Raw genomic sequence first — 26,894 nt, 5'->3', positions numbered from 1 at the left:
ATTTCCATTCTCAAATTCCGATTAATTATACAATCAAAATCAATACGCCTGTACCAACCACACATTTCGGGAGGGGTTTGAACCCCTAAACACCCCTGTACACTGCGCGACATACATTCGTCGAGTCGCGATAACCCGAAGTTGAAGGGAGATGAAAATCAGCTTCGAGATACGTATTAACTCAAATCTATATTATTTTTTGTATAATTTAAAATTATCGGGGAATAAAAAAAAAATTCGAGTTGTCAAGTCTTTCAAGTTATCGAGGTCGGGTTATCGCGTCTCGACTGTATACACCAAATGAGAAGTAATGTAGTATACATTTAATTATACGGATTCTTTTATCATTAAACGCTCATTATTTCGTTGTGTATTGACTTTTATTAATTTTTTTTTTCATGCTTTTCCCAAACTGTATCAAATTTTTATTATTTTTCACCCTTTTATTTAATAATGAAACCACTATCAACTTTTGATTTTCAAATAACAACCTATATTTAAAATGTACTAAATTTAATAGGGCTATTTTTTTATGAGTTTTTAAGTTCAAATTAATATTTTTGTTAATTTTTAGTGGATATAACTTGTCAAAGTTGGGCGATTTTCGGTTTTTATAACACTTCTTGTATCATATCGTATATGTGACAAATACGGACGCAGTGATACACTTTATAGTTGCCAACGCCTCACAGCCGTAATAACTTGTAGGACAAACACCTAAAGACCTCAAACATAATAATTGTAACGATAAAGTTTATAAAAAATAAATTGCTCACAATTTTAAGACATTTTAAATATAGGTTGAAATTTGAAAATCAAGTTAATAGTGATTTCACTATTGAATATAAATTTGAAAAAAATAAAAATTTTATATAGTTTAAGAAAAGCATGAAACTAAACATTTTGAAAAAAGTCAACACTTTTTTTTAAATAATTAATTTTTAATGATAAAAAGAATCACCCTGTGTGTACAGGACGGACCAGGGGGTCCTACACACTTATTGTCGTGTGTCAAGTATGTTTTCGGAAAATGGCGAAACACGAAGTCTGTGTACAACTGAAACGGGAAGGACAATAAAATACGTGACGTACTGATGAGTAAAATGGATTGAAATATCATTTTTGTACGCGCGATATAGAAGTATATCATCGTACGACGAACGTTCGGTTTTCTAAAGTAAAGTCGTTTACATCGGATCGGTGACAGTCAGGATAGATCAACGTGTAAACAGTAAACGCCAAAAATAATACTTTATCGTCGTGACCCATTTTACAATGGCATTAAATAATAATGGGCTAATAATATGTCGTACTGAAAACTGTAAAAAAAACACCATGAAAGTCGTGTTCGCAGTATAGTATATATTATACGATGAATATTTGTCGACTTTTTCTTTTTATTCGAAAAAAAAAATAATACATTTTTACAATGATATTTTACTGTATTCTAATTTAAAATCAAATGTAATAAAATATTTTATGCATGCTTTTGTCATAACATATAATGAATTACGTAGTTATTATACGATTTATTTTTGAATTCGCGTCGCTCTCAGTTATAATATGCCGTATCATCTCGTAAAACATAAATAAAAAAAAGATATTATTATTGCGCATACTGTAGTAGACAGCAACATAGTGTGTTAAACATATTTTTAATAGGTATAATATACGTATTAAATATAAAACTCCTCTATTAAACAGTATCCATTTTTCCTTGCCAACAATATAATATGTACAGTAGTACTTTGAATAACTCTCAATTAAAATTTTTGAAGTTTAAGTAATATTATAAATAAAAACTAATGTGTGTGTTATTATTTAATTAAACATAATATAAAAAGTATTTATAAGCTGTAAGAATGGTGAGTTAAAATTTGTTTTTTTTTAAATATTCGATCTTGGTATACATTCGTTATAATATTATAGTAATCGCGTGGTAAGTGAGCATGCACATGCTTCGGGATCAGAATTTGCCACTTTACCAGTGATGTATACACTATACATATTGGTGATTATTGTTGTTTCGTTCGACTATATAATTTAAATAATTATCTGATAATATGATTATATCCAGAAATAGGTACAATACTCGTGTTCGTCAGCTCAAAATATCTAATACTATTGAGTGTACATATTCAACGCTAATACGCGAATAACGATCTAGTTCAATAGTTCTACACACGATAACACTGACAAATACTAACAGAGTAATAGAATAATTTGATCCAGACTGTAATTTGGTCCAGACTACAATAATTTGTTTTTTTTAGCTATCAACTATATATAGGATATAGTTTGCATGTAAATGTGAGAGTATATCACGTTTGGCATTTGGTGATAATTGTTAAACAAGATGCCGAAAAGAATACCAATCACATTTTCTTTTCGGACTAATTAAAAAATATTGTATTCTTTTGAAAGGGTTCGAGGACTTTGTTATTATTAGTCTATATGTTATTGCATGTAAATGTATCAATTGCCATTTCGAATTGTTGTCTACGGAGTAATGAGTTTTCTATTAAATTGATGCATTTTTTGTTGGCTTCTTTAATAACAAATATACCTCGGTGATATATTTTTAATGTCTCTGTCATTTTAAATGTTTTTATTAGAGTCTGAGTGGTGTGTCCGATTTATTCATCCTAAAAAAAAGTAATGGTGTCTTTCAAAATAGAATTTATTCCTTAAGTGTTGCTTCATTCAAATTGACTGCTATTGAAGTATAACATTTTCAATCTTAATATTTTTTTTCTGATTAACTCTTTCAAGATGTGGTTTGACGTGGTGAACATTAATTTAAATAAAAGCGTACAATATTCGGCCGTTAAGATCAATTTTAGTAACCTTTGTTTGACTGAGATTAAGCCATAATCTTTTCCCAAAGTCTCGTCTCACACTTCTTTTTTAAACATTAATTTTTTTCCATTTTGTACCCATCACAGCAAGTCTACTACATTTTTTAACATATTGTGTAGGTAAAGAACAGAATAAGATGGTAGTAATTTTATAAAATGGGTAATGGCAAGGGAGATCGTCAGTGAATATTCTTATTTCCCATGATCCAAGTACCTATTATTCCAAATTTATCTTAATTTATTTTTATTGAAAGGTATTAAAATGAAATAGAGAATAATCAAAAATAACTGTTTTGAGTAAAGAAGAAAAATGAGGCTAAGTCTTATGGATGTTTAGGACAAGAACGGCCTAACCCAATGGTCGTGTTGAAGATTGTAGTCTTCTTTTTCTATAGAAATACAGAATATATACATTTAAAATCGTGTTAGTTAATAACATAATTAAATTTGTATAATATGACAGCGGTTCTTAAGCTTTTGTAAAACACGGACCCTCCTATGAAAGATTTTGAGAAACCGAGGACCCTCTTACCGTTATTTTTCAAATACCTTTTTTTAACAAATATATTATGGTATTGACGTATATTATATGTTAAGGCTACCGTGAACCAGTTTCAGAATCACTAGCACTTTTAAAAGCAGTTTTAAAAAAAAAAACCGGATTACTTAATAAGATACGCCTGTATCGAATATTGGTGACTTGCACGATTTTCAAACGATATTTTATCTCTTGTACATTATTCCGTAATCTATACAAAAAACATATTTTATAAATAATAATAATTTATTATTCTTTTATCTCTATTTTTGATAATTTTTATAATTTTAATTTTACAGGTAGGTACTTCATTTCAATATGTATATTATAATATGCTAACTAATCAAAAACTTGATGTTATTTATAATTTTAAAAACTTTAATTTAACCATTAAATCTTATACTATATTCTTAATAATAAATGTTTTTTACTTTTAAGCTTGAACTTAATCTTTCAGATTTAAGCAACGATATTTTATGCATTTTTTCAAAGTTTCAACAGAATATTAAAAATATATTTTAAAAACTCAACTGGTCACTTCTCTTAGAACTTTTTCTTGTAACTTGCCTGATTGAAATACACAACATACTACATTTAGAGCTAATGGACTTTTCTACATATCTTTCAGTGTCATTAGAGCATAAAGATTATGAAAACATTCATTCTGGCGGTCATTTTACATGATATTATGCTCAGGTCACATGATTATAGAATGAGAAAAATGTACTGAAGTTTATTACATATTTATACATTTTTAATAAAACGTAAAAGAAACCATTTATACCTAGTGGAATTATTTTACATTTTTGATGCTTAAACAGTTTTGATATTTTTATTTGTATGAATATTGTTAAGTTTATAATTGTATTCTAATTATACAAGTGATTTCTGAAATATGATTTGTGGCTCACATCTAAATTCTGAATATTATGAAGTATATTTTTATAACATTACGACTTACTATGAATATTATGCACACTTAATGAACTCGAAAATGCATTTAATTCAATATTATTCTTAATTTGTTTTATGGGAAAATACGTTTTATGTATTTCTACATTTTTATTTAATGTTAACTATTTATAAATGAGTAAATAGCTTTCAGTATGGAATGACAGGTATGTCAGAGACACTCTAAAGATACCAAGATTAGAGAAAATTGAAAATAACCTGAAATGTTAAGTGAAATCTGATTTCCATGACAATATATGGATTGTAAGTACTATCTGTCTATTATAGAAGATTTATTTTATTATATATTTATTCAAAAAAAAAAAAAATAGTAATAATAATAAAAATATTCTTCGTAAATCGAAATGCGTTTGACTTTGACAAGATTTATACTCAACGTATTTATTGTAATACTATATCAAAAGATAATTGATATATACTACATCAACAGTGTATGATAGATAGAAATAAAATAAAACATTAAAAATAACTTGCAGTTAGTGACTGTTTTTAAATGTGTATACAAATATTAATTTTATTAAGTATTTTATTTTTTGATGATAGCCATGAAACAATAAAACGGATTTTTGAACCGGATTAGCCAATGAATCGGATGTAATAGACTTTTTACCGACTTTTTTCATTCCGAAATATTGAAGATAAGTAGGTGATGTTAATATGATATAAATCTGCGCACAATAATGCTTAATATGTATTCACTTTCATACATTTTTGTGAAAATAGATAATATTTTTAAGGTGAATTGCCTGTAAGCAACTGTATAATAAATAATATAATTTGTCTGGAAAGAAATTGAATGTGATAAAAACCTACCCAGTGTGTAATACGCACATTTTTCGAGTAGCGATAATATCTTACAATATTTTCTATACATAATTCAAATACTACCTATACATCAGCAGTACCTTTTACTTATAACAGAATAATAATTTACTTACTGAAAACGTTATTTTTCATTTTTTTTTTCGACTTCCGTGATAGTATATATAGTATATTTTGAAAATTCCAAAAAAACTCTCAACTCCTACAGCTTTAAAAATAATAAGTCAAATATTGCTCAAACATATTTACTATCGATATGGAACAACGCATAAAATACTTTACTCTTATGTTTGGTAGAAAACTAGATTTTTTCTGTTCACCGTGAGCCTAAAAATGAATAAATTCTCGTATTTTTCAAAGATATTACAGAATAACAGGAATATTTACGCAATACCATTTATCAAAAAAGTTTGATTTTGTTGTTTTATTGTAATTTAAAAACTAATAACCTGAATATTAAAAATATACGATGAATATTTTTTTATGGGTGTTTAAAGCTCAAATGTTGACGAAATTAAATATTAATACGAAAAATAACGATATTTTCTCAAAAAAATTTTATTATTTAAAGTATACAAAAAATATTAATCGTAAAAACTTGAAACATTTCACTATTATCATTTTTTATTTATAAGAATCATGCCCATGTAATGTATATTATGACGTTAATACTCACTTAGTCAAATGATCACCGGCTTGCACCGTTAAGTTATATTTAAATACATTAAGTAGGTACTTTTTACGTACGTCGTTCTATACTATTTTATATTATTTTTGTACAAAATATCTATGTGAAGTTCTTTTTTTGAACTTTTGATACAAGTTTAATTTTACTGTTGTGCACATTGTCACTTATTTATGGGCGACACCTTATACCATCTATAAATTTATGGTCACCAGGAAAATCCAATTTAAAAACAAAAATCCCATGGAATGTGCTACCGCTTCATTTAAACGTCGTCGTCAGTCTTACTCACACTCGTAGTGACTAATATTTTATAGCAGCCTCTTGTATAGTGATATTTCAATCTCTCCAGGTGAGCTTAAGTTCAATTTTTGTTTTTCCAATAACAATAATTGAGTTTTATGAATTGGAAATCAACGTATAGTAGCATACATTTATCTTACGTAGAATTATTGATATGTTGTGAGTATTTCAAGTATTTCAACGTTTAAAACTACTTTGCATCTACACATATTTAAAATAATTATTGGTCAATATTTCTTTCCATTTATAATAATCTACTTCATACCGACATTTTAATTTAATTTTAAAAAGTACAAATTATTTTAATTATTTTTCATAAAATGCTTTATTACAAAAATTATTATTTTTTATCATTATTACATAGGTTTTATACTATAAATAAACACGAGATGGAATTGATTTTTTTTTTGTTACTAACTATGAATATGTTTTAAATAAATTCATAATATTTTAAAATATACTTAGATCAATATCAATTAAATACATGTCGAAAGATAATTATTATTAATCGTTAGATTTGTTCAAATTGTTTTCATTTACAATAACTGTTAAAATAATATATTATAGTCAATAGCTGAATTTCATCTTACACTGTGTATTGCGTATATAACTATTGAACACTTTTCAATGTATCGGATTTCCAATTAGTAATTTGAATATTGAATTTCTTAAATATAAAATATGTGTTTTGGATACTCATTGTATGTATAAAATATCTATGCAACAGATAACGTTAGTAATAAACATTATCCGCGATTGCAATTTGATACTATTATATCATTTTTAAATATAAACAAAATAAAACACCATTGTAACTAAACAATAAGGTGCCGTTGTTTTATTTTAAGTAGATAGGTATAACCTACCTTAGGTATTTATGTGTTGTTTTCCAGTTGATATGAAAAATGCATACGTTCAGTATCCAACTGTCTATGCTGCTGTTACTCATAACATTTTCAAAAAAAAAAAAAATATATTAAGTTTGTATTTAAAATATTTTTTTAGTATATACTTTAATATAAACAATTCTAGTTATTATAACTAATCAACAAAATTAAAATGTACAATTATCAGTGATTTTAGTAATTGCTATGCAATAAATTTATTTATTAATAACAACGATGTGTACTACTAAATTAATCAGATCATCCCGATTTTTAGAGAAATTAAATACATTTTATTTACATCGCTAATTTTCATTCAAAAATTCAAGTCACGAATATCTTTAATATCATGAAATTCAAGATAGATTATTTTATAACGATACAAGTTAGGAACGTGGTACACATTTTGATTTTTGAAAAGTGTCACGATATTCGATACTACACTATTGAGTATAATTTTATGTATGTTGTTCTTAATATATATATTCTCAACTAAAATAAATCATTTTTATTTTTAATATAATATGATAGGATTAAAATAATAACTTAGAAAACATTTTTTGTTATTTTATCATTAAAAATTGTATATGGTATAAAAGTTTAAATATTTTTATTTGATCATTAGTTTTGAAAACCTTAGAGTAAAATATGTCAAAGGCGCCTATATTTTAAGTTATAGTGTGTTCTGCTTAGATAATTTTAATACTATAATATAATACTAAATATATTTACTTTATTATCATCAATAGTTAGTATTATACTTAACTATAAAACTATAAAATTTATTATTTTATTTATTATAGTTCAATCAAAACTTAAGATATATATACAGATATTTTTAATTGAATTAAATATAATACATTTATCATCCTTCCGCCGTTTTTAATTTAATAACTAATTTACTTCTTCCACAATATCGAGTTATTTCAGTTTTTCATTATTTTTTTATTTGGTTTCAAACCTTTATTCGTGATTTACAGTATGGTGTCAGCTGTTAGTTGCGATAAAGTTGATCAAGACAAACAATTTTAAGTACAAAACAATTTTTCTTTTTTCTAGTGTGTACTTCGTGAAAAGAAACTATACTATTCTATCTACATCAAATAACCACTCTAGGAAACATGTGAGATTAATAGTTAACTTTTAATAACGCCTTTCGACATACATCGACTTCCATCAAATGTAATCAACTATACCAGCAAGAATTAAATTTATATTTGTTTTCAAAATTACTCGAATATAAATAAAATCGAATTTTAATAAAAAATATTTACAAATCTAATGGCATACAACTAATGCATTTGAATTCAATACCTATTGATATTTAATTTATTATGATATTAATTAATTTATAACTTTCAGTATTTTTTCTGTTTACCGCTGCCAATATTATTTTTAGATGTCTTACAACTTTATATGCCTACGAATTCAAAAGTATTTATTAATAAAATATGAATACTATCATATTGACAACTTGGATTAATAATGATTTTGGAAAGAATTTTAATTAAACGGTTTTAACTTTTTAACGAATTAATTATCTAAATATTATAAAGTATTAAACATATTACAAAAATGTTTATCGTATCTGCAAATTAAATCTATTATATTTTTTTATATTAACATAGGTTTAATTGGAGTTATAATACGTCTCTATTAATACAAAAATAAGGAAATCGGTTCAGTTTCATTTTCTCTGATATTTAATGAATATATTTATTTTATATGGAGTGAATATGATAAGTTCTCATTTAAATTTCATGGTGAATTCCATAAGCATTTCTATATTTTACAGCTTACAGTGAAAGATTCCATAATTTTTTCTATATTAGCTATTTTTCTTATAATAAAACTAATCAAGTGTGATTTTACATTATAATTGACTTAATAATACATTTGAACGACTAATTATTTTATTTAGAACAAATTTTTTGTTTTGATATTGAAAATATCAGTCAAAATACCATCATAATAATATGATATCCGAACTCTTTATCATTTTTTATCGTATTAATAAAATTAACAGTGAATAAATTTGAAGATATTTTTAATAAATAACTTTGATTAAAAATCAATCTCTTTTCTTTAATTTAAGCTACTGCGTAACTGCTAAAAATTGACATAAAAGTGTCATATATCACAAAAAAAATAATGAAACAAACAAATCTTGTCATTGAAACATTACAAAAGATAAATTATGATAGTTATTCTATTTTCTAAGGTCCAGCATATTATAAAGATTGGATACTTTTTAATTCATTAAGTTTTATTTTGTAATTCAATTTATTACCGCCTAGATAAATGTACGAATAAACTTTAAAAATATATTTACATTCATAGGTTTTCTACTACATTTACTAAAAGCAGAGTAAATTTAGGCTCTATTTCTATTTACTTAAGCTGATGCTTAGCATAACAAGTTTATAAAAATAAATATATTTCGTTGGTTTTAATCATAAAAAATGTTTTTAAAAATATCAAAAAGGATTCGATACAATAGTTAGGTAATTCATTTTTCATCATTCCAATGCAAATTTAATAAATTTTAAGATTAAAAATTACAAACGAAGAATGTTATGAGATATATTTATTATATATTATGTACAATTCACCATAAAGTGTATACATCTTGTTTTTGCACGAATATGAGAAAAATTAAAACTAATTTATGAAGAAGATATGAAATAATACGTATGTATAGAATAAATATTATAAGCCTATCCGTAGGTGCAAATAATCTATACAATATTAAAAGTGTTTTAGCAACATGTACAATTTGTAGTACACAGAAACTTATAAACATTAAAATTTTATTACTAAAGAAACTGAAAATTCAATACGTTTATATCAAAATATTTCAAAAAGTATTTGATTGCAAACTGAAAAATTAAAATATTCGTCATGATCTAAAAACTAAGGAAAAATTAAATACATTTTAGTGGGAATGTATGTCATTTACATTTTCCAAACAATCTAAAAGGTACTTTATATAATGAAGGTAAAGGTCGTGTTAGTATTGTACACACTCATATATTTTATACATGGCACATGCGTTCATGCTTGTAATGTTTTTATAACAACTAATGCTTGTTTTATGCCGATTGATGCAATGTATAAAATAAAACTTAACGTAATAAAATATATAAAATATAATAATTAATACAGTAAATATTTATGATTATTTAACATAACCAATAGTAAGTAAAAATAACGAGTGTTCGCTATTAAAACAATCGCCTTGTATGCACTATGCAATATTATGATGTTATACACGTTGTATTAATAATGATTATTTGTCGATGTGAAAATTGAGAGTACTTTAAACGCATTAATCAGGACGACGTTATTAAAGGGGTATACGTACAATATGATGTTATGCGATTAATGATTATATTTTAGATCTATAGGATTCGGAAACTCAGAGTATTCAAAGTGGGTTAAAGTGGTTATGAATTTCGCATATGAGTCACCGCTTGAAAAGGTATGTTTAAAAGTGATGATTGTTAGTAAGTATTGCACGATGATAACGTTTTTCAGTAGAGTCAAAAATTGAGTATAATTGTTTTTATTTTATATACATTTCTAACATTTTATCGCCTAAAAAATATAATATAATAGGTACGTTTTAAATGTTCGATGAATTGTATTAACTTACATTTTATTCAGTAATTTACGCAACGATAAAATATATCGAACTTATAAATTCATACTATTGAAATATAGTTCAAAAACATAATGTTTTTGAATTTGTATTTTTCATCAGCATTATTGAAAATGTGTGTGTATAGAAATATATTATGTTTACTGTCAAAAAAAAAAAAGTATTGGCCATAGAAAATCAAGGTCTAATTTAGAGAGACTGACGGTACCCATTTGGCGCCATGTAATATTGTTAGTGGTTTAGAAAAAGTCCACGTTGTATTAACACGACTCGGGCACTTAAATCCAGTTTATAATAATTATTAAAAAGCTGCGTTTTAGGTTATGTTTTTTTAACGTTCATGATATTGTTGGTCATGGAAAAAGGCATTATTACCAAATCCGAAGTAATATATTTACATATAAATCCTTCTTTTAATAAAAAATCCTACTCACCCTCGGGCCACTGCCTGTCTTATAATTTCAAAAAATTGTGCATTATGGTCCAATGTTAGTTAATTTATATCCCTTCCCTAGCTTGATATATGATTACGTTAATTAAATTAATTTAAAATAAAATAATTATAGTTGTGCATTTAGCTAGGTTAGGTCTAATTGCACAAAAAAAGTGAATTCAAGATATATTGATATTCTCGTTTTATTTAATCGATGAAATATTTAAATATTTCACATTTTATTCAATATAATATTAAGTATTAAGATAGCAGATTAATGGAGATGTTGGTATTTGTTCTATATTAGATATATTACATGTATTTGAAATTTAACATTGCCCCAATGTTGTTTTCTTTCATATTATCAATTTCATACAAAACAATAACACATTTATATTTGAATTTCCGTATCAGTATTGTGTATTTCAAAATTTTAAACACATTAAAAACCATTTTTAAATTAACTTACAAAGTTACAACTGAAGGTATTAATTTTTCGTAATTTCTATTAATTTTTTTTTGTATTTATCTATTAAATTATAATCTGTAATAAGCCGTTTGTTGATAATTACTCAAAAGACAACTAAATATACATCTATTTGGGCAACATTGTCTTAAAATATAAACGCCGATATAGCATATAACATAATACGATATAAAATGCGAAAATAATACAAAAAAAATGCCTCATATTCAAATAGAAAAAAAAAATTTAATATTATAATATATACATTCCTAAGAAGTTTGCAAATTTAACTTTTATTAAAACGCTTTAATTCAATTTAATTGTGGTTGAAAATTTTGTATTTTATGTTTATACAAAAATAATAATATAACATTTTCTCCACTTTTATTTCTATTTTTTTTTTATTTCCTTAGAAACCCAATAACACTTCTGACACTTGGCGTTTGGTACTTATTTAAATAAACTATAATAATATTCAAAGTTAAATAATTTATTTTTAAATATTTAAAATATGTTATTTTTTTATTATATATATTAAAATAAATTCAAATTCCTTGGTCTCAAATATATTACTACTTCTATATTCAGAAAAGTGCAATATCTACCTCTTTTATCTGCTTTTAAAGCTATACATTGATATGATTTCTTCATTTAAAAATAAATGTTGATGAATAAAAAATTTGTGTTCATTAATAACAAGTATAACACGGTTACGCATAGCAGGGAATTACAATTACATATAGGTACAAATCAAATAACGTTTTATATGTTAAATTTATGAGGTAAAATTATTTTACCGACCTTGTGCACATCCAATGAAATGTTATTATTATAGTTTTTATTACAATCGCATTTCACATTTACGCATAATTTCATTAAATAATGAATTATTAAGAGATACGTTTTTATTTTATCCTTTTTTTTTTCATCGTTAATATTTAATATAAATCATTCATCTCGTAATATATTTTCTTTTCCGTTATAAACCTACTTGATTTCATTATTTTAGTGACGGATGACATGAAACTAAATTCACTTTTTTCAGGCTTCTTGTAAATAGCATTCTAAATCCACTGGCACTACTATCTCAGATAAACTTATAGTCCTACAATTCCACGTCTGTCGTACGTATCCATTCTTCATACATATTTCATACCTATATGCAACACCAAACACGTTCAAGAAATCAGAAAACGATTGAATTTATTTGTACATCGTTACAGTTAATAGGGAGTACTTATATAATATTATGTACTTATAATTGGACTAAATGATAGGCCCTAACGTTGTAAATATAAACGTAAGAACTTTAATAGCCGATTTTATTTCGACCATAATTTTATTATGTTCATACATTTTTGTTAAATATTTATTACAATGTACAATAAATAGCATAAGACATAAGTTACAATATACATGAAATAGCATATACATGAAATATAAAACTAAATTGGCAAATATAATAAATAACATTATTATTGAATACTAGCTCTATAATATACGTTGAGAACTTTAAATATTTCCTTATATAGAATATTCAAACATTACTTATGTATATTTTGTTAGACTATTTTAAAAATACGATTATCTACGTAGGTATACAATGTATACTATACATGAAAAATCTTACTTTTTCACGCTATTTCCACTTATTTATTTATTTTTCTTTATAGTAAATATATACCTAATATAAAATTTTATAATTTTATAACCATATTATTTTTTTTTAAAGTTTTAAATTATTAAACTGTGTACGTATGTTGAGCAGAGAAATACATATATTGCAGGTTAAAAAATAATGTATGATTTATATTTATTTATTTTGTTTGTCTGCCATCACATTTTAGAGTTGTAAAAGTGGTTCAATTTTCAACTCTGAGGGAGGTAAAAACAAAATCTATTTTTTGTTTTTGTTATTTTAGATTAAAAATAAATGATCGTATATAGGTACCTGATATAGAATATGTATATGGTGTATTATATTTTTTTTTAACACTTTGGCTATTTTTTTTAACAATATTTAATAAATAATATTGATATTTTTTATACGTAAAATTACAATTTTTTCCTTAATTTGTATGTAATTTAAAAAATATTAGATAAATGTAAAAACTTGTTACATTTTAATATTACTGAAATTATTATTTTCTATACAAAATTAAATTTTAAAATTATTAATTATTAATTTTTTTTGCATCGTTTTATCAGTATATCAAATTTAACTTAAGTAAATAACAATAATATTTAAGCAATGTTTTTAAAAAAAATAAATTCAATCTACCGTATAACTAATAGAAAAATAAATTACTTATGCTTATATGAATTAATATATTTTAAGATTTCGTTAGATATAAAAGCTGACACACCGTTTCAGTTCAAAATCGTTTTTCTTATGCAGCGATTTATCATTGAATTTCAATTTAACGCATCCATTACTGTGACCTATACTCAATTACGAGGTATAATCAAAATCTTCTAAAAAGTGATCTAGGCCATTTTGGCGTGCCTGTTTTGTCGTTAAGTTATTTTGGTTTGTCCATTTCATCGTAAACGACTTAGGTTAATTAAAAATAATTTTTAATTAAAAAAAAAAATACAACAACTAATCAAAAATAATAATTGAAAATATATAGAAATATTAGAAAAGTATTATCATAAATTTAAAATTAATATTTAAAAAAAAATATTATTAGTTATTTTTCTCATATAATATGTTGGAATGTATCTGGTTCTTGAATTTACTTTAATAATATTTTGTTCGAGTCGATATATTTTTAAATATAATTTTAATATATACATATTTTTTTGTTTTTAAAAAAGATTTTTTCCTGATTTTTAATAAAACAAATATGTATACCTTCCAGATTATATTTTTCTTATGCTCATTACAAATAGCTATGAACACTATAATGAGCCAATTCGTTTTAACAATTAATCTTTGGTTAATAGTCACTTCGTGGTTATTTGTTCTATGTAGTATATTATATAATATTATTGTATAAGTCACTCGTTTAAATTACTAATTTATTTAATGATGGAAATATAACAAGTCTACGTTAATTTCGATTTAATCTTCCGATATAATTATCCTCAAACCATTTTGTAACAGTTAAAATCCTTCTAGTGAATATGTTTTCAACGCGTCGATTGCATACCAATATATTTTATGCAAAGAAATTTAATTGCAATTATAAAAATATTTAAGATATTTGGGATGCCGTCACATTGGTAACTTCTTCACTCATGCTTTTTGATTACTTACCTCTTAAATATGTGTGTATTTTACTCATTGTTCACTGCACAGGTTGTAAATAAATTGATACATTTAAAATATTTTTTTAATAAATAAGTCTAATTCACTAATTTTTTTTCAGTATTTACGCCAAAAATTTCTATTTCTTCTACAAATAAGCTTGTCACTCTGCCTGTTTTATATTTTATATTTTACATTTATTAGAAATACCTAATATCATTGATATTAATAATATATACATTATAATATTATATACTTATGTTATTATGGAACAAAAATATGTGTTTAAAATATAACAGAGCACTACTTTTTATTTGTCAAAGTTAATTACTAACATTTGTGAGCTCAATATTTTGGCATATATTATTTATCTATATAAATAAAACGCACATCATATTGCACTATGTACATCACATTAAAAGTGACATAGTGTAAATTATATATGGTTTTGGTACTGTTTTTGAAAGCACATATTTATTTGAAATAAATAATAATGTTTTTAACCTCAGTTGTTTTATCTGTCTGTTTAACTACTGTGTAAGTACTCCTAAAATTATATTATTCCAAGAAAAATGCAATCCCATTTCAAAACATTATTATAAGCTTTGGTTAATTTATATGATAGATACTTATACTATTATATTTTATTTAAGTTTTGTGCCATTCTGTATTTTTATACAAACGATATTACCTACGATAATAAGATACATATTATTTTGACACGAAGTAAATATTTATTTTACTTTTTTTTTATCTTATTTGTTTTACGAAAAATAATTTTTTGTAACAGATAATTTTAATTGTAAAATAAACATTTATTAACAATGTCTGCCACAAAGCTTTGGATTCTTATCAATATTTTTTCGTTGAAGTGATTCATATTTCATTAATAATTTAAATACTAACGGTGCTTTATAAAATTAATTTTCAACAAATATAGGTATTAAACCTTAGGTTATATTATACTAAATTTTGAATAGTAATAATGTAACTTTAATCTTGTAACCCGATTTTGGTTAAATGAAAATTGTATTTACTTTATCGTGAAATGTGCATAATACTGAAATCCAATAAAATATCTAACACATTTATTTACAACGATCGAATATTGAAAACATTTTATTTTGGTATAATTTTTTCTAGATTTGCAGAACCATTTCTTCCAAATGTTCAAGGTAATTTTAATATTATTATAAAATTGTAAATAAATACTTTTTTTTGATAATAACACAAACTTAAATAAAATTAATATTTTTTTTTTATTTCTGTGATACTTACCCAATTATTTATTTTAGCAAATCCTAACTTTGTTTCTCAACAAGTGCCATCGATGACACGAGAAGATCAACGTTTTTCTCCGAATATGCCACTTTCACCAATGGAAGGAAATCAAAATATGTATCCGATTCCACAAATACCAATGATGCAAGGTTTCCAACCTCTATTACCGTTTAATCCCATAAATCAGCAACAATTATCTCTATTATTGATGTCAACGTATGCCAGAATGATCTCATTAATTCAACTGATGAACATGCAAAACAGATATCAACCTTACAATCAATACATTGGTATTTTGTTAACTTTTGTAATTATATCACTTAAATTAAAATCATTTTTCAATTCTCCGTAAAAACTGAAATGATTGATTATTATTTTAATCCAATTTTAATAGTATTTAATAATTTTTTTTAAGATCCAGCCGTAAATAATTTTGTTCAACCTCCAGTTCCACTGCCATACGTTCAACAACCTCAAGTAGAACTACAAAATAATTTGCAAAATGAATTGTTGCAACAACAACAACAACAAGCAGAAGCACAACATAAAGCGATTTTAGATGAACGAAGAATACAACGTGAATATGACATGGAAATTCAAAGACGTGAAGAGCTTATAAAAAGACAAGCGGAGGAAGAAGAAATAGAAAATAAACAAAAAGAAATAGAACGCCAATTACTTAATGAAGAAGATATAGAAAGGCAAAGAAACGAAGCTCAACAACAAATTTTTGAAGAAGAACAAGAAGAAATAAGAAGAAAAGAAGAAGAATTAAGACTTCAACAAATTGAAGATGAAAAATTAAAACAAAACAAAGAAAAGAAACTAAAAACGAGACCACCGACAAAAGTTATTAGAAAATCACGTAAACCATCAGTAAATTAAAGAAGATATTATTTTAAGATTATAGCCAAAATACAATAAACATAATTTAACCAATTAAATACATAATAAAAAAAGACGTTTGTATAGAGACTATTTAAATAATATATATTATATTATGTATATATATTTACAAAAGTAAATAATAATTGTACTTGAAATCACAAAATATTATATAAATTAGGTGTTTAAATAATATAAAATTTTAATACCTAAATTATCTATTTATAAAATTAAAAGAAAGTCGTCGAGCTATAAATAATACCATCAAATATATAACCTAACTACATACAAATATTTTTGTACACAATAATCTGATTGATAAAATGTATTTTAAAATAACTATTTGCACATAATATAATGTAAGACAAATATTGTAAATTTCAAAATAAAATATATCTATTTACTTAGCTATTTGTTACCTAATAATTAATAAATAAATTATATTAGATAATTATTTACTAAATTGATAAGTATAAAAAAAATCTTTAATTCAATCTTTACAATTTTTGTAATATAGTGGTTTGCTGAATCACACTTCCAATCAAAATTATTTAAAAACCAAATTGAGGTAAAACTAACATGAAATGCACTGTTTACAAAGAATAAGATATATTATATTTCATGAAAATTGTTTTGTATTGAAATTTAAAACAGCATATAGAAACCTATTTTTAGTCACTCGGCTTTTACTACAGTCACACGCACTTAATTTGTTGTAAATATATTGTGATATCGATTTTTAATTTCTTGCTTCAACAAACTGTTAAGAAAATCAAAAAAAAAATTCTAAAATCAAAATCACATCTGGATTTTGATGTATTCTATACTTGATTGACAATCTCTTACAATCTCCTGAGATTTCATGTATCTTAATTTATTGAAGTTTTCAAAGATTCATTTTCCCTTTTTAATTATTCATTAGAATAAAGAAATCTTCTATTTATACAAAAATATCCAGTAAGAATATGAATGAGAATATGAGATCAATTAACATTATAAGTATTAAAGACTATTTAATGAGTCTACGCGTTGGTTGATTACAAATAAAGCAATAATTTTAAAGAAAAAACGATAAAATTCACATAAATTAACGCTTCACTCAGAATCAATTCCTGTATTTAAGTACTTTTCTATAATCTCACAGAGAAAATTTAATACTACATAATAATGATAATGTGGAAAGACATTATATTATTATGGATGCTATTATTATAACAACGATATTATTTTTTGGTTTATGACCTACGAGGTATAACTAAGTTCTAACACATCTAAACAAAATAATGACCATCGCTACAACGTAAATATACTACAATATGGCAAAAATCGACCAATGATTTTATTCTATATGAAAATGACATAAAACTATCAACAATGCACTATTTATTTTTAAATATCGTCAGTGATCATTGATAATTAACAGTCATTATCAGATTTGTATTAATAAAAAAAAAATTAGTATTATAAATTTAAAATTTCACTGACAACTATTCTAGATCATAATCATTATTTCAAAGTAATGTATAATAAAAATACTAGAAACAAAAATAATTACCTAATATTTTAAAAATTAATTATAACATTCTCATTTCGGATTGAATAATAAATTATTACTGCAGTATACAAAGGTTCAATTAACAATTATAAACGATACACTTTTAAAATTGAAAATATTACCTATGTATATTTTATTATGTTTCTTGCTAAAAATATCACATTTCCAAACTTAAGTATGCTACATGATTTTAAATACTGCATATAATAATGTTTATAATGTCCAATAGACGCCAAGGATGTAATTATAATAGAAAAATATATATGAGTGTTTACTGTTTAAACATATAAAATATAACTAACTTATTACCTAGTTGAATTATATAAAAAATTATTATGCCTGTTCCGTATAATAATAAAGCCCTTTGATTTATTTCATAAGACTACACTTTCTATTCAATTTCGAAATATTATTTCTTATTGATTCAGTATTCTTGACGACTTATGTTATATTATTCAAATTTCTTTTCAGATAATTAAAATTATATAATTATTCATTGTTCTAAATTTGTAACAAGAAATAAATAATGTTATAATTTTTAATTGTAGATAAATGTTCTTTAAAATATTTTATAACCATATTTAGAAATCTAGGACTACTTGTACGGAAATAATTATATAGTATTTTCCCTTAGACTATACTTTAAAGTCCTTTTAATCATTAAAATTAAAATAATTAATCAACAACAGTTATTATTTTTTCTCGTTACATACTATTTATACGAGTACAATCATTGAGTCTGAAAAGTTTTCCATTTTTAATCCAATAATTTAAGAAAACTGTCTTGTGTAGTATTTAATTTAATATTAATTTATATAAAAATATTTTATGGCTAGACATTATTATTATTATTTTTAACTGTATTAAATTTATACACAGATTTTTTAATGGCGATATGTTCTGTTAGACATCCGACAAAAAATTATTTTGGAAATATTTATAAATTATAGTGCACAATTCACAATGATTCGTAAGCTTATATTTTAATAATCTATTTGGTCCTTAACCCAATCAATCATTATAATAATACAATTACAATTTATAAGTAATTCGCAGTATGTATTAGGTATATTTAATTGATTTTATCATTTTTGTAATGTATCTCAAGCAACCTAATTATTCTAAACAATAAGTTTTATATATATTTATAGAATTGAATTGTTAATTTTTTGTTTCTAAATATAGTTTTAACTTAAATCAAGATTTAATTAGACAGATCAAAATCACTACCAATAATTACTATTATTAGTCATTAGTTATAATTTTTACTCATTAGTCATTTTTATAATATTATTGTTTAAGTAAACATATTTATTATTTTTTTCCGTGCCGACAAAAATTAATATACATTTGAATTGTGAAAAAGGAAATACAAAACTAATTAACGTAATACTGTTAATACTAACCAAAAATATACTTATAATGGTAGCAACACATTATTTAACTAAGCGCAATATGTTTTGGAATATGAATAGAACACGTTGGTATTGTCATTTGCAAATTTTAACACTTGTAGTCTTTATTATATTAATGAATTTGAGTTTTATGGTAATATATTCAACATAATACTAATAATAATTCTATATGTATATATTTAAAATAAGCATTGATTCTAAACTAATGGAAAAATAATTTTAAAAAGTAATTAATATTTATTTTCTTATAGAGGAGATGATTTCGAAGTACATGTTATTAATGGGCTTAATTTCACATAACATAGTGTAAGTTTTAAATTTAATTATTTTAAACATATGTATTAGATGTTTATATATATATATTTTATTTTAGTTATTCAATCAATATGTATTTTGGAAGACCATTCATTCCATACTATTATTCAATTCCAAACAACAATGGTAAAATATTTTTAGTTTAAAATCATTATATTTTTATATTCAAAATAAAGTTTGGACTAAAATTCAATTTTTAAATTTCTATAATCTGTATAAATATTTTGTTTAATTAAAAATACTTAGTATAATTTTATTATGTAGGTTATACAAAAAACACATTTTTTATACATTAAGTAGGTGAAAGGTTCATACAAAATTTAAATATTATAATATATTTATTAACTGTATAAATTAAAAATAATTGTAATAAATTTGTTTTATTTTTAATTATTTTTAATTTGTATTACTAAAATGACCAGACACCGTATTGAAATCTCTCATGAATATTTCTGGTAAATACTAATTAAATGTTTATTCTAATAATAACAAGTTCAATTTATAAAAAAAACTTTTTTATTTCGTGTTTTTATATAAAAGAAAATATATACAATCTGTATAAGAGGGTAAATACAATAAGTAAAAGTTATTAAGTTATAAATTTGTAACAAGATGACACGTTGGAAAAAGGTGTCCAATGAAATCACTTCAAAAACTCCAAACTTATACTTGTATTATTATTATTCATAACATATACACAATCTATACAACGTAAACATTGGCGATAAGCATATATGGTGAATTATGAGAGTAATTTTGAATTTTAATTATATACAAAGGTAAAGTACAATATATTTTATTATTAGCGTAAAAGATTACCTCACTAGCATATTTAAAATGGTTGAATAGCTTTAATTTTATAGATCCTACTTTCTGAAATTAATTTTTCAATTAAAATATTTAAAATATCCGGAAAATGTCGGACTAAACTGTCTATTTTAGTGACAATTTAAGTGACTATCTATAAAATATAATATACATATTATGCACATAAAATTTGATTGTTTGCTTTGTGACAAAATATAGAACATTGAAAATAAAATGATAGGTTTTGAATTTTAGATAAGTTTAAAGTTGTCATGGAACGCCTGTATGTTTATATACCATAATAGACCTATAACGATTTTAGAATAATTTTGTAATTATTTACTTAGCTGTGAATGTCTACTTAGTTTTGAAGATGAAGACATTAGATTTAAAGTAATTAGAGTTTTATATTATCAAGCAATTATCATCTTTTGTGTATAATATAAGAAATTCAAGAAAGTAATTTCTAATACGGTTAAATATACAAAATGATTCACTAAACATGCTCACTCCCATTTTTTTTTTCAATTATGCAGTTGTTCAAAATCTGATTTTTGGAAATTTAAAATACACTTTTTTAAAGAAATAATATATGATTTGTACAATATGACACAATAAGACATAAGCATTTGTGAAAAAAGTAAAAAAAAATACTTGTTTAAAAATTCATCCAGTAATAGGACTCTACAATTAGCCTGGAGGTCTTTTAAATATATCTACTTAAAGAACGTATATTAATTATTTAAATACTTGAGCTATTTTGTTCTACTTAAAGAATATCTTGTGTAGATACAAGTTTATATTTCTTAACGAGAACCCATATTTTTTTCTGTAAATTGTTTAATGGATAATAATCTTACTTATTGAAAAATTTGTGATACAAGATATCTATGATTATCACTTATCAGTATTCAAATAATAGGAGTTCGAGCACAATTCTAATCAATTTAAAACATGTTTCATTTTTTTTTTTTTTTGGAAATTAGAATAAAAATTATTATTATTCCAAAACTTAATACTATAATATTATTCTGAGAAAATATACTTAACCAAATTACTACAATTTATTATTTACTTGTTGGTAGTTAGTTAATGTTTAGTATCCTGTATTAAAGTCATATTTTATTTAATATATATAATATTATTAGAAAAATTCATACTCAAATTAGCTTATAGTTATGACACGGCCACAAATCATAAGTATGACAAAGACTGAGTGTCATATCAAAAGAAATGAAATGCATTAATTACGTTTAACAGATTTTCTTGCATCGAAAATCTAGTAACGTCTGATTATTGTAAACATAACTTAACTTTGGGTACAGCCGATTAATTATCAGACATGATTGGAGAATTAATTACGAAATCTATCGCAATGTTTCGGGGTGGATACAACTATAGAAGTGTCACAGGGGAACATTGGAAAGCTAGTGCCAAATACTTCAACATAAGTACATCGTAATATATTCCTATATGGCCAATTTAATGGTAGTAATACTAATATTATATCTATCTTTGCACAAACATCTAGCAACATTCATTAACAAAATAGCAACTGTTAATTGTTTATTAATTACAATCCACATCGCATAATATTTTCTCCCTCGTCCACTATCAAATAGTACAGTGTCACGTCAAAATGTAATTAACCTATACAATTTTTTTTTAATTTAGAAAAACAGGATTCCCACACTCCAATTTATCTTTAAAAAAGTTTATAAAGTTTTTTTTATATTTTTAAAGTAATTATTTTCTAAAAAATTTAAATTGTTAAATTCAAACACAAAAATCTGTTCTACTATAATAATAATTATTATTAGTAATAATGTAATAATGAAAAAATTATTATAACTAAATTTCATTCGTGCTTCTTAAATATTATGTAAAAATTTCAAAAATATTTAAATAACAGCATTCATTACTTATTTTCTTATTTTTACAATTTTACTATGCATAAATTGCTATTTAATTTTAACTTTTGAATTCTTTATAACCTAAGTTAAAAATCATTGAATAAACGTTTTCTTAAGTATTCCAATATTTAAAGGAAATAAATGCAATTTGTTCAATGAATATTTTAATATAGCGTAAATCATATTAAAATTTAGAAATGTATGGAAATTGTGTTTTATAGTTATATTTGTATATTAAATTACAGTCTTTATTATATTACTATTTCAATAGCCTAAAAACGAATAAATCTTAAGCCATATTATATGAATATACTAGATTACGATAAGATTATAAAAATAAAATAAATATATTTAAGCTGTTATAAAACAAAATGTACAAATAACTGTATCATTATTATTATTGCCGTTAAGATTCTTAATATTAATTTCAATATATATAGTATTTCAGACCTTACAAGACAGTTTTGGAACTTTCAACAACTTCGGTAATTTTTACAGGAAACAAAACGCTCAATGGAATCAAGGAAATAGGTTATCGCAACTACCAGAAATAGTAAAACGTAATAATGAAGATTATACTATACATCAAAGCACTTTTGGGGATAGACAACATGAACCACGGGGTAAAAATTTGATAAATCACCACCTTTGGAACATTCATGCACAACAAGCCCTTTTGCAACGTCATCATTTAGAAAAACAAAAACAATATCAACAATATTTACTAAAGAATCAAGAAGAAATTAAAAAACAACATGACCATCAAGAAAAACTGACAAAAGAAAAAACGTTAAAGAAAAAGTTTGCACAACGTTCAAAGTTTTTACAACGACTTTACTATGATAATTTGCTGCATCGTGAATTTGATGAAAATGAACTTGAAATGCATCAAAAAACATCTGACGAAACCTAATATAATTAAATTAAATAATCGTTGAATAGAAAATAAAGTTATGTAGATTTAAAAGTATGAACTGTGTGTTACAATCATATTATAAATTAAATTTAAAAATAGGCACTGTACTTTTATTTGTTATGCAATTTTAATTATAAAAATCGTTTTAATGAAATTTAAATTAGTAACACTTTATTATAATAGAACATAGAACATTTTTGTATACTGAAATAGATTAGAAACAATATATTTTTATTGGAGTTGTATTTACATTTATCATAATTATTAACCTCATCAATATTTCACAGTAATTTCAACATATATTTTTGTGTTTATAAATTAAAATAAAATATATACAAAATAATTTAATTTATATTTCAAATTATGACAATTCGTATAAATAATTTAATAAGATTTATGTAAATATATGATATTTTATATATTTTTTTACGGTACAAAATAGTTCTATAACATATAATATATGTAACATATATTATTGCATATCATATATATATATATTACATTTAAGCAATATTTTATAAGTACCACTATAGTTAATTACTAATTACCTACTTTTACTATTGTTTTTAAATGACATCAGCATTTGCATTTAATTGTATACAACTTTGAAACCAGTAACCAAAAATTATCTTTTGAAAATTAATTTTTAAAAAATAATGGTAAGAATACTATTTTTCTTTCTTTCTTCTTCTTTTCTTCCAAATTAACTAGTACTTAAAACTCCTTAAAAATTTTTTATCTTATTTTGTTTATATTGTATTAAAATAGGTACATATTTTCAGGTTATATATTTTATATATATTACTAGCTTTTCTTGAAATACTTAACACTTGTATAACCCATATCAACCCGAATCGTAACGTTTATGTTATGCAACTATGAGAAGTTTGCTTACATTTTTATTCTAGGTTTGAGCGTATAAAAACATTCATCACTAAAAACTCGAAACTCAAATAAATAATTTAGGTGCAAACTCCTATTTTTTGTATTGCTTACGTACTACAGACGTGTTGTAGTATTGTAAGACGGCGCCTTAGGTATACAATACAATAGCACTAATGAGTAGAATTGAAACAGGATTTTTAGTTGTAAAATGATTTTTAATTACCAATAATATTAATAACACATAAATAATAATATCAAAATGATTGTATTAAACATTTTAATTTAAAAAAATAAGTATTTATTTATTGAATAAATTTTACACATGTTTAAAATTATAAGTTTATGAAAAAAAATTTTTGCTCCTTAGGCGGAGTCACATAAAAAACCACATCACCGTAAAACCAATACATTTATCACTCCAAAATCTAAAAAAAAATGTTTATGAATTAATACATTTATACATTATAATTCAATTGTACATTTATATATTTGTATTAAAATATATTGAACCATTCTGTTTCTTTAAAAAAAAAAAAAAAAAACTATGAAAATCGTTTCTATTTACATAACTTTATATTATACTTGTTAATTAATAATTTAAGGGCATCATTAACTAACTGTAATACTTAACTATACTTCATACCCATGTATGAAAATGAGATCTGCTTTATTTTCTTCCTTATTGTGCGTAATGACATATTAATATGACATGACATGACGCGTTTATTTATATTATGTGTAGGTATGTGAATAAAACAATAGTCAATATCCCCGCTTATATTACACTCTAATCAGTATTCAGTCTATTCTATTGTTATTTTACGAGGTATTATATTAATTTATACATACCTTATAAAACGACAGCACAGGTATAAAATATGATATTATGTTATCGATAATATTATTGCCCATGCTGAATAATTAATCCTTTAATAATCCACTAACGCACTTGTGTACCGTATGATATTAACTACAACGATGATGTCTAGAACTCTAAACATAACAGCAAACGCTATTTTTCACAGCGACTTACGAAGTATAAAAAAAAATTACCTATTTGGTTATAGAACTTTAGAAAATAGCCTGTTAATAAATTTTTGTATGCATTTATAATTTTTATAACTATACAAAATTGTTTTCACATAATACGATAAATGTTATTATGTAGTTATCAAAGGTAAAACGTTTTAAATGAATTTTTAATTTAAAATGTCGATTTCATATAGTCTGGACCATAATCTTATACCTAAATGGGCAATGTAAATTTTACTCATAAATTAATCATGCGTTCGCGTGTTCATGTTATAATTATAATACTCTATTAGTATGAGATAAATCAATAAATGCTATATGCATTTATACATTATTCAAAATTACATTCGTTAATAATGACTTTATTATATAATTATAAATTTACACATATTATTCAAAATATCGTGTGATTATAAAATAATAAAATATTAGTATAATATTTGTATAGTAGCATATATTTGTATTGGTATTTAGCAGACATAGTTTAAAAGTTAAAAAAAATTATTAATAATAATGACAACCTAATCTCGTTTTTGATGATTGCTCAATTTTTGGATAGATCGAGAGCTTGACGATTTTACAATGAGTCTTTACATAAAAATTTAAATCCAGAAAATCAAAGTGAATAATAGAAAAACAGCATTAATTTGTTTAATAATTTAATTATTATATTATAATTTGATCTGTTGTTAGGTATATGATATTATTATAATATTTTTCAATAGGAACAATTTATATAATATCTAAATTGAACATTAAATGTAAAACTTTTACTTGCAATATTAGATATAGAAGCACTAGATTGGCAGATTCACGTTCAATATAATTATTAATATTATACAAATTTAAATTTCAGATATGGTCTACGCTATAATGATACTTGTGAGTTGTTTCATTTTTTCAATATCGTATAGTTTGATATTTTATTTAGAAAATTTAGAAATTTAGAACAAAATATTTAATTTTACTAAAACAAAAAATACAGTCTTAACTTTTAATATAAACATATAAATTA

General features: G+C 23.5%; 2 protein-coding genes across 2 annotated transcripts; both read left to right on the top strand.

The window, feature by feature from the left end:
* The first annotated feature begins 15,285 nt into the window (after positions 1–15,285).
* On the top strand, positions 15,286–17,095 carry LOC113557785 (putative uncharacterized protein DDB_G0287113). The gene is made up of 4 exons (XM_026963336.1): positions 15,286–15,412; positions 16,019–16,050; positions 16,171–16,446; positions 16,572–17,095. The coding sequence occupies exons 1-4, from the start codon at positions 15,369–15,371 to the stop codon at positions 17,039–17,041; spliced, it is 822 nt and encodes a 273-aa protein (XP_026819137.1). The 5' UTR covers positions 15,286–15,368; the 3' UTR covers positions 17,042–17,095.
* Positions 17,096–20,095: 3,000 nt separating this feature from the next.
* LOC113558691 lies at positions 20,096–23,959 on the top strand. Its single transcript, XM_026964197.1, has 4 exons — positions 20,096–20,144; positions 20,263–20,317; positions 20,385–20,452; positions 23,487–23,959. The coding sequence occupies exons 2-4, from the start codon at positions 20,268–20,270 to the stop codon at positions 23,957–23,959; spliced, it is 591 nt and encodes a 196-aa protein (XP_026819998.1). The 5' UTR covers positions 20,096–20,144; positions 20,263–20,267.
* Positions 23,960–26,894: the final 2,935 nt, after the last annotated feature.

The sequence above is a fragment of the Rhopalosiphum maidis genome, chromosome 1 (assembly GCF_003676215.2).
Source record: "Rhopalosiphum maidis isolate BTI-1 chromosome 1, ASM367621v3, whole genome shotgun sequence".
Taxonomy (NCBI): Eukaryota; Metazoa; Arthropoda; class Insecta; order Hemiptera; family Aphididae; genus Rhopalosiphum; species Rhopalosiphum maidis.
The sequence above is the reverse complement of the archived record's forward strand: the minus strand, read 5'-3'. Positions and strand labels throughout refer to the sequence as shown.

Excerpts from the sequence above, each read along its gene's own strand:
- LOC113558691 (XM_026964197.1), top strand. The coding sequence starts at position 20,268 with ATGATTTCGAAGTACATGTTATTAATGGGCTTAATTTCACATAACATA. Across the intron at positions 20,318-20,384 it reads TTAATTTCACATAACATAGT|TTATTCAATCAATATGTATT; the intron begins GTAAGTTTTAAA and ends ATTTTATTTTAG. Across the intron at positions 20,453-23,486 it reads TTCAATTCCAAACAACAATG|TATTTCAGACCTTACAAGAC; the intron begins GTAAAATATTTT and ends CAATATATATAG.
- LOC113557785 (XM_026963336.1), top strand. The coding sequence starts at position 15,369 with ATGTTTTTAACCTCAGTTGTTTTATCTGTCTGTTTAACTACTGT. Across the intron at positions 15,413-16,018 it reads TCTGTCTGTTTAACTACTGT|ATTTGCAGAACCATTTCTTC; the intron begins GTAAGTACTCCT and ends AATTTTTTCTAG. Across the intron at positions 16,447-16,571 it reads ACCTTACAATCAATACATTG|ATCCAGCCGTAAATAATTTT; the intron begins GTATTTTGTTAA and ends ATTTTTTTTAAG.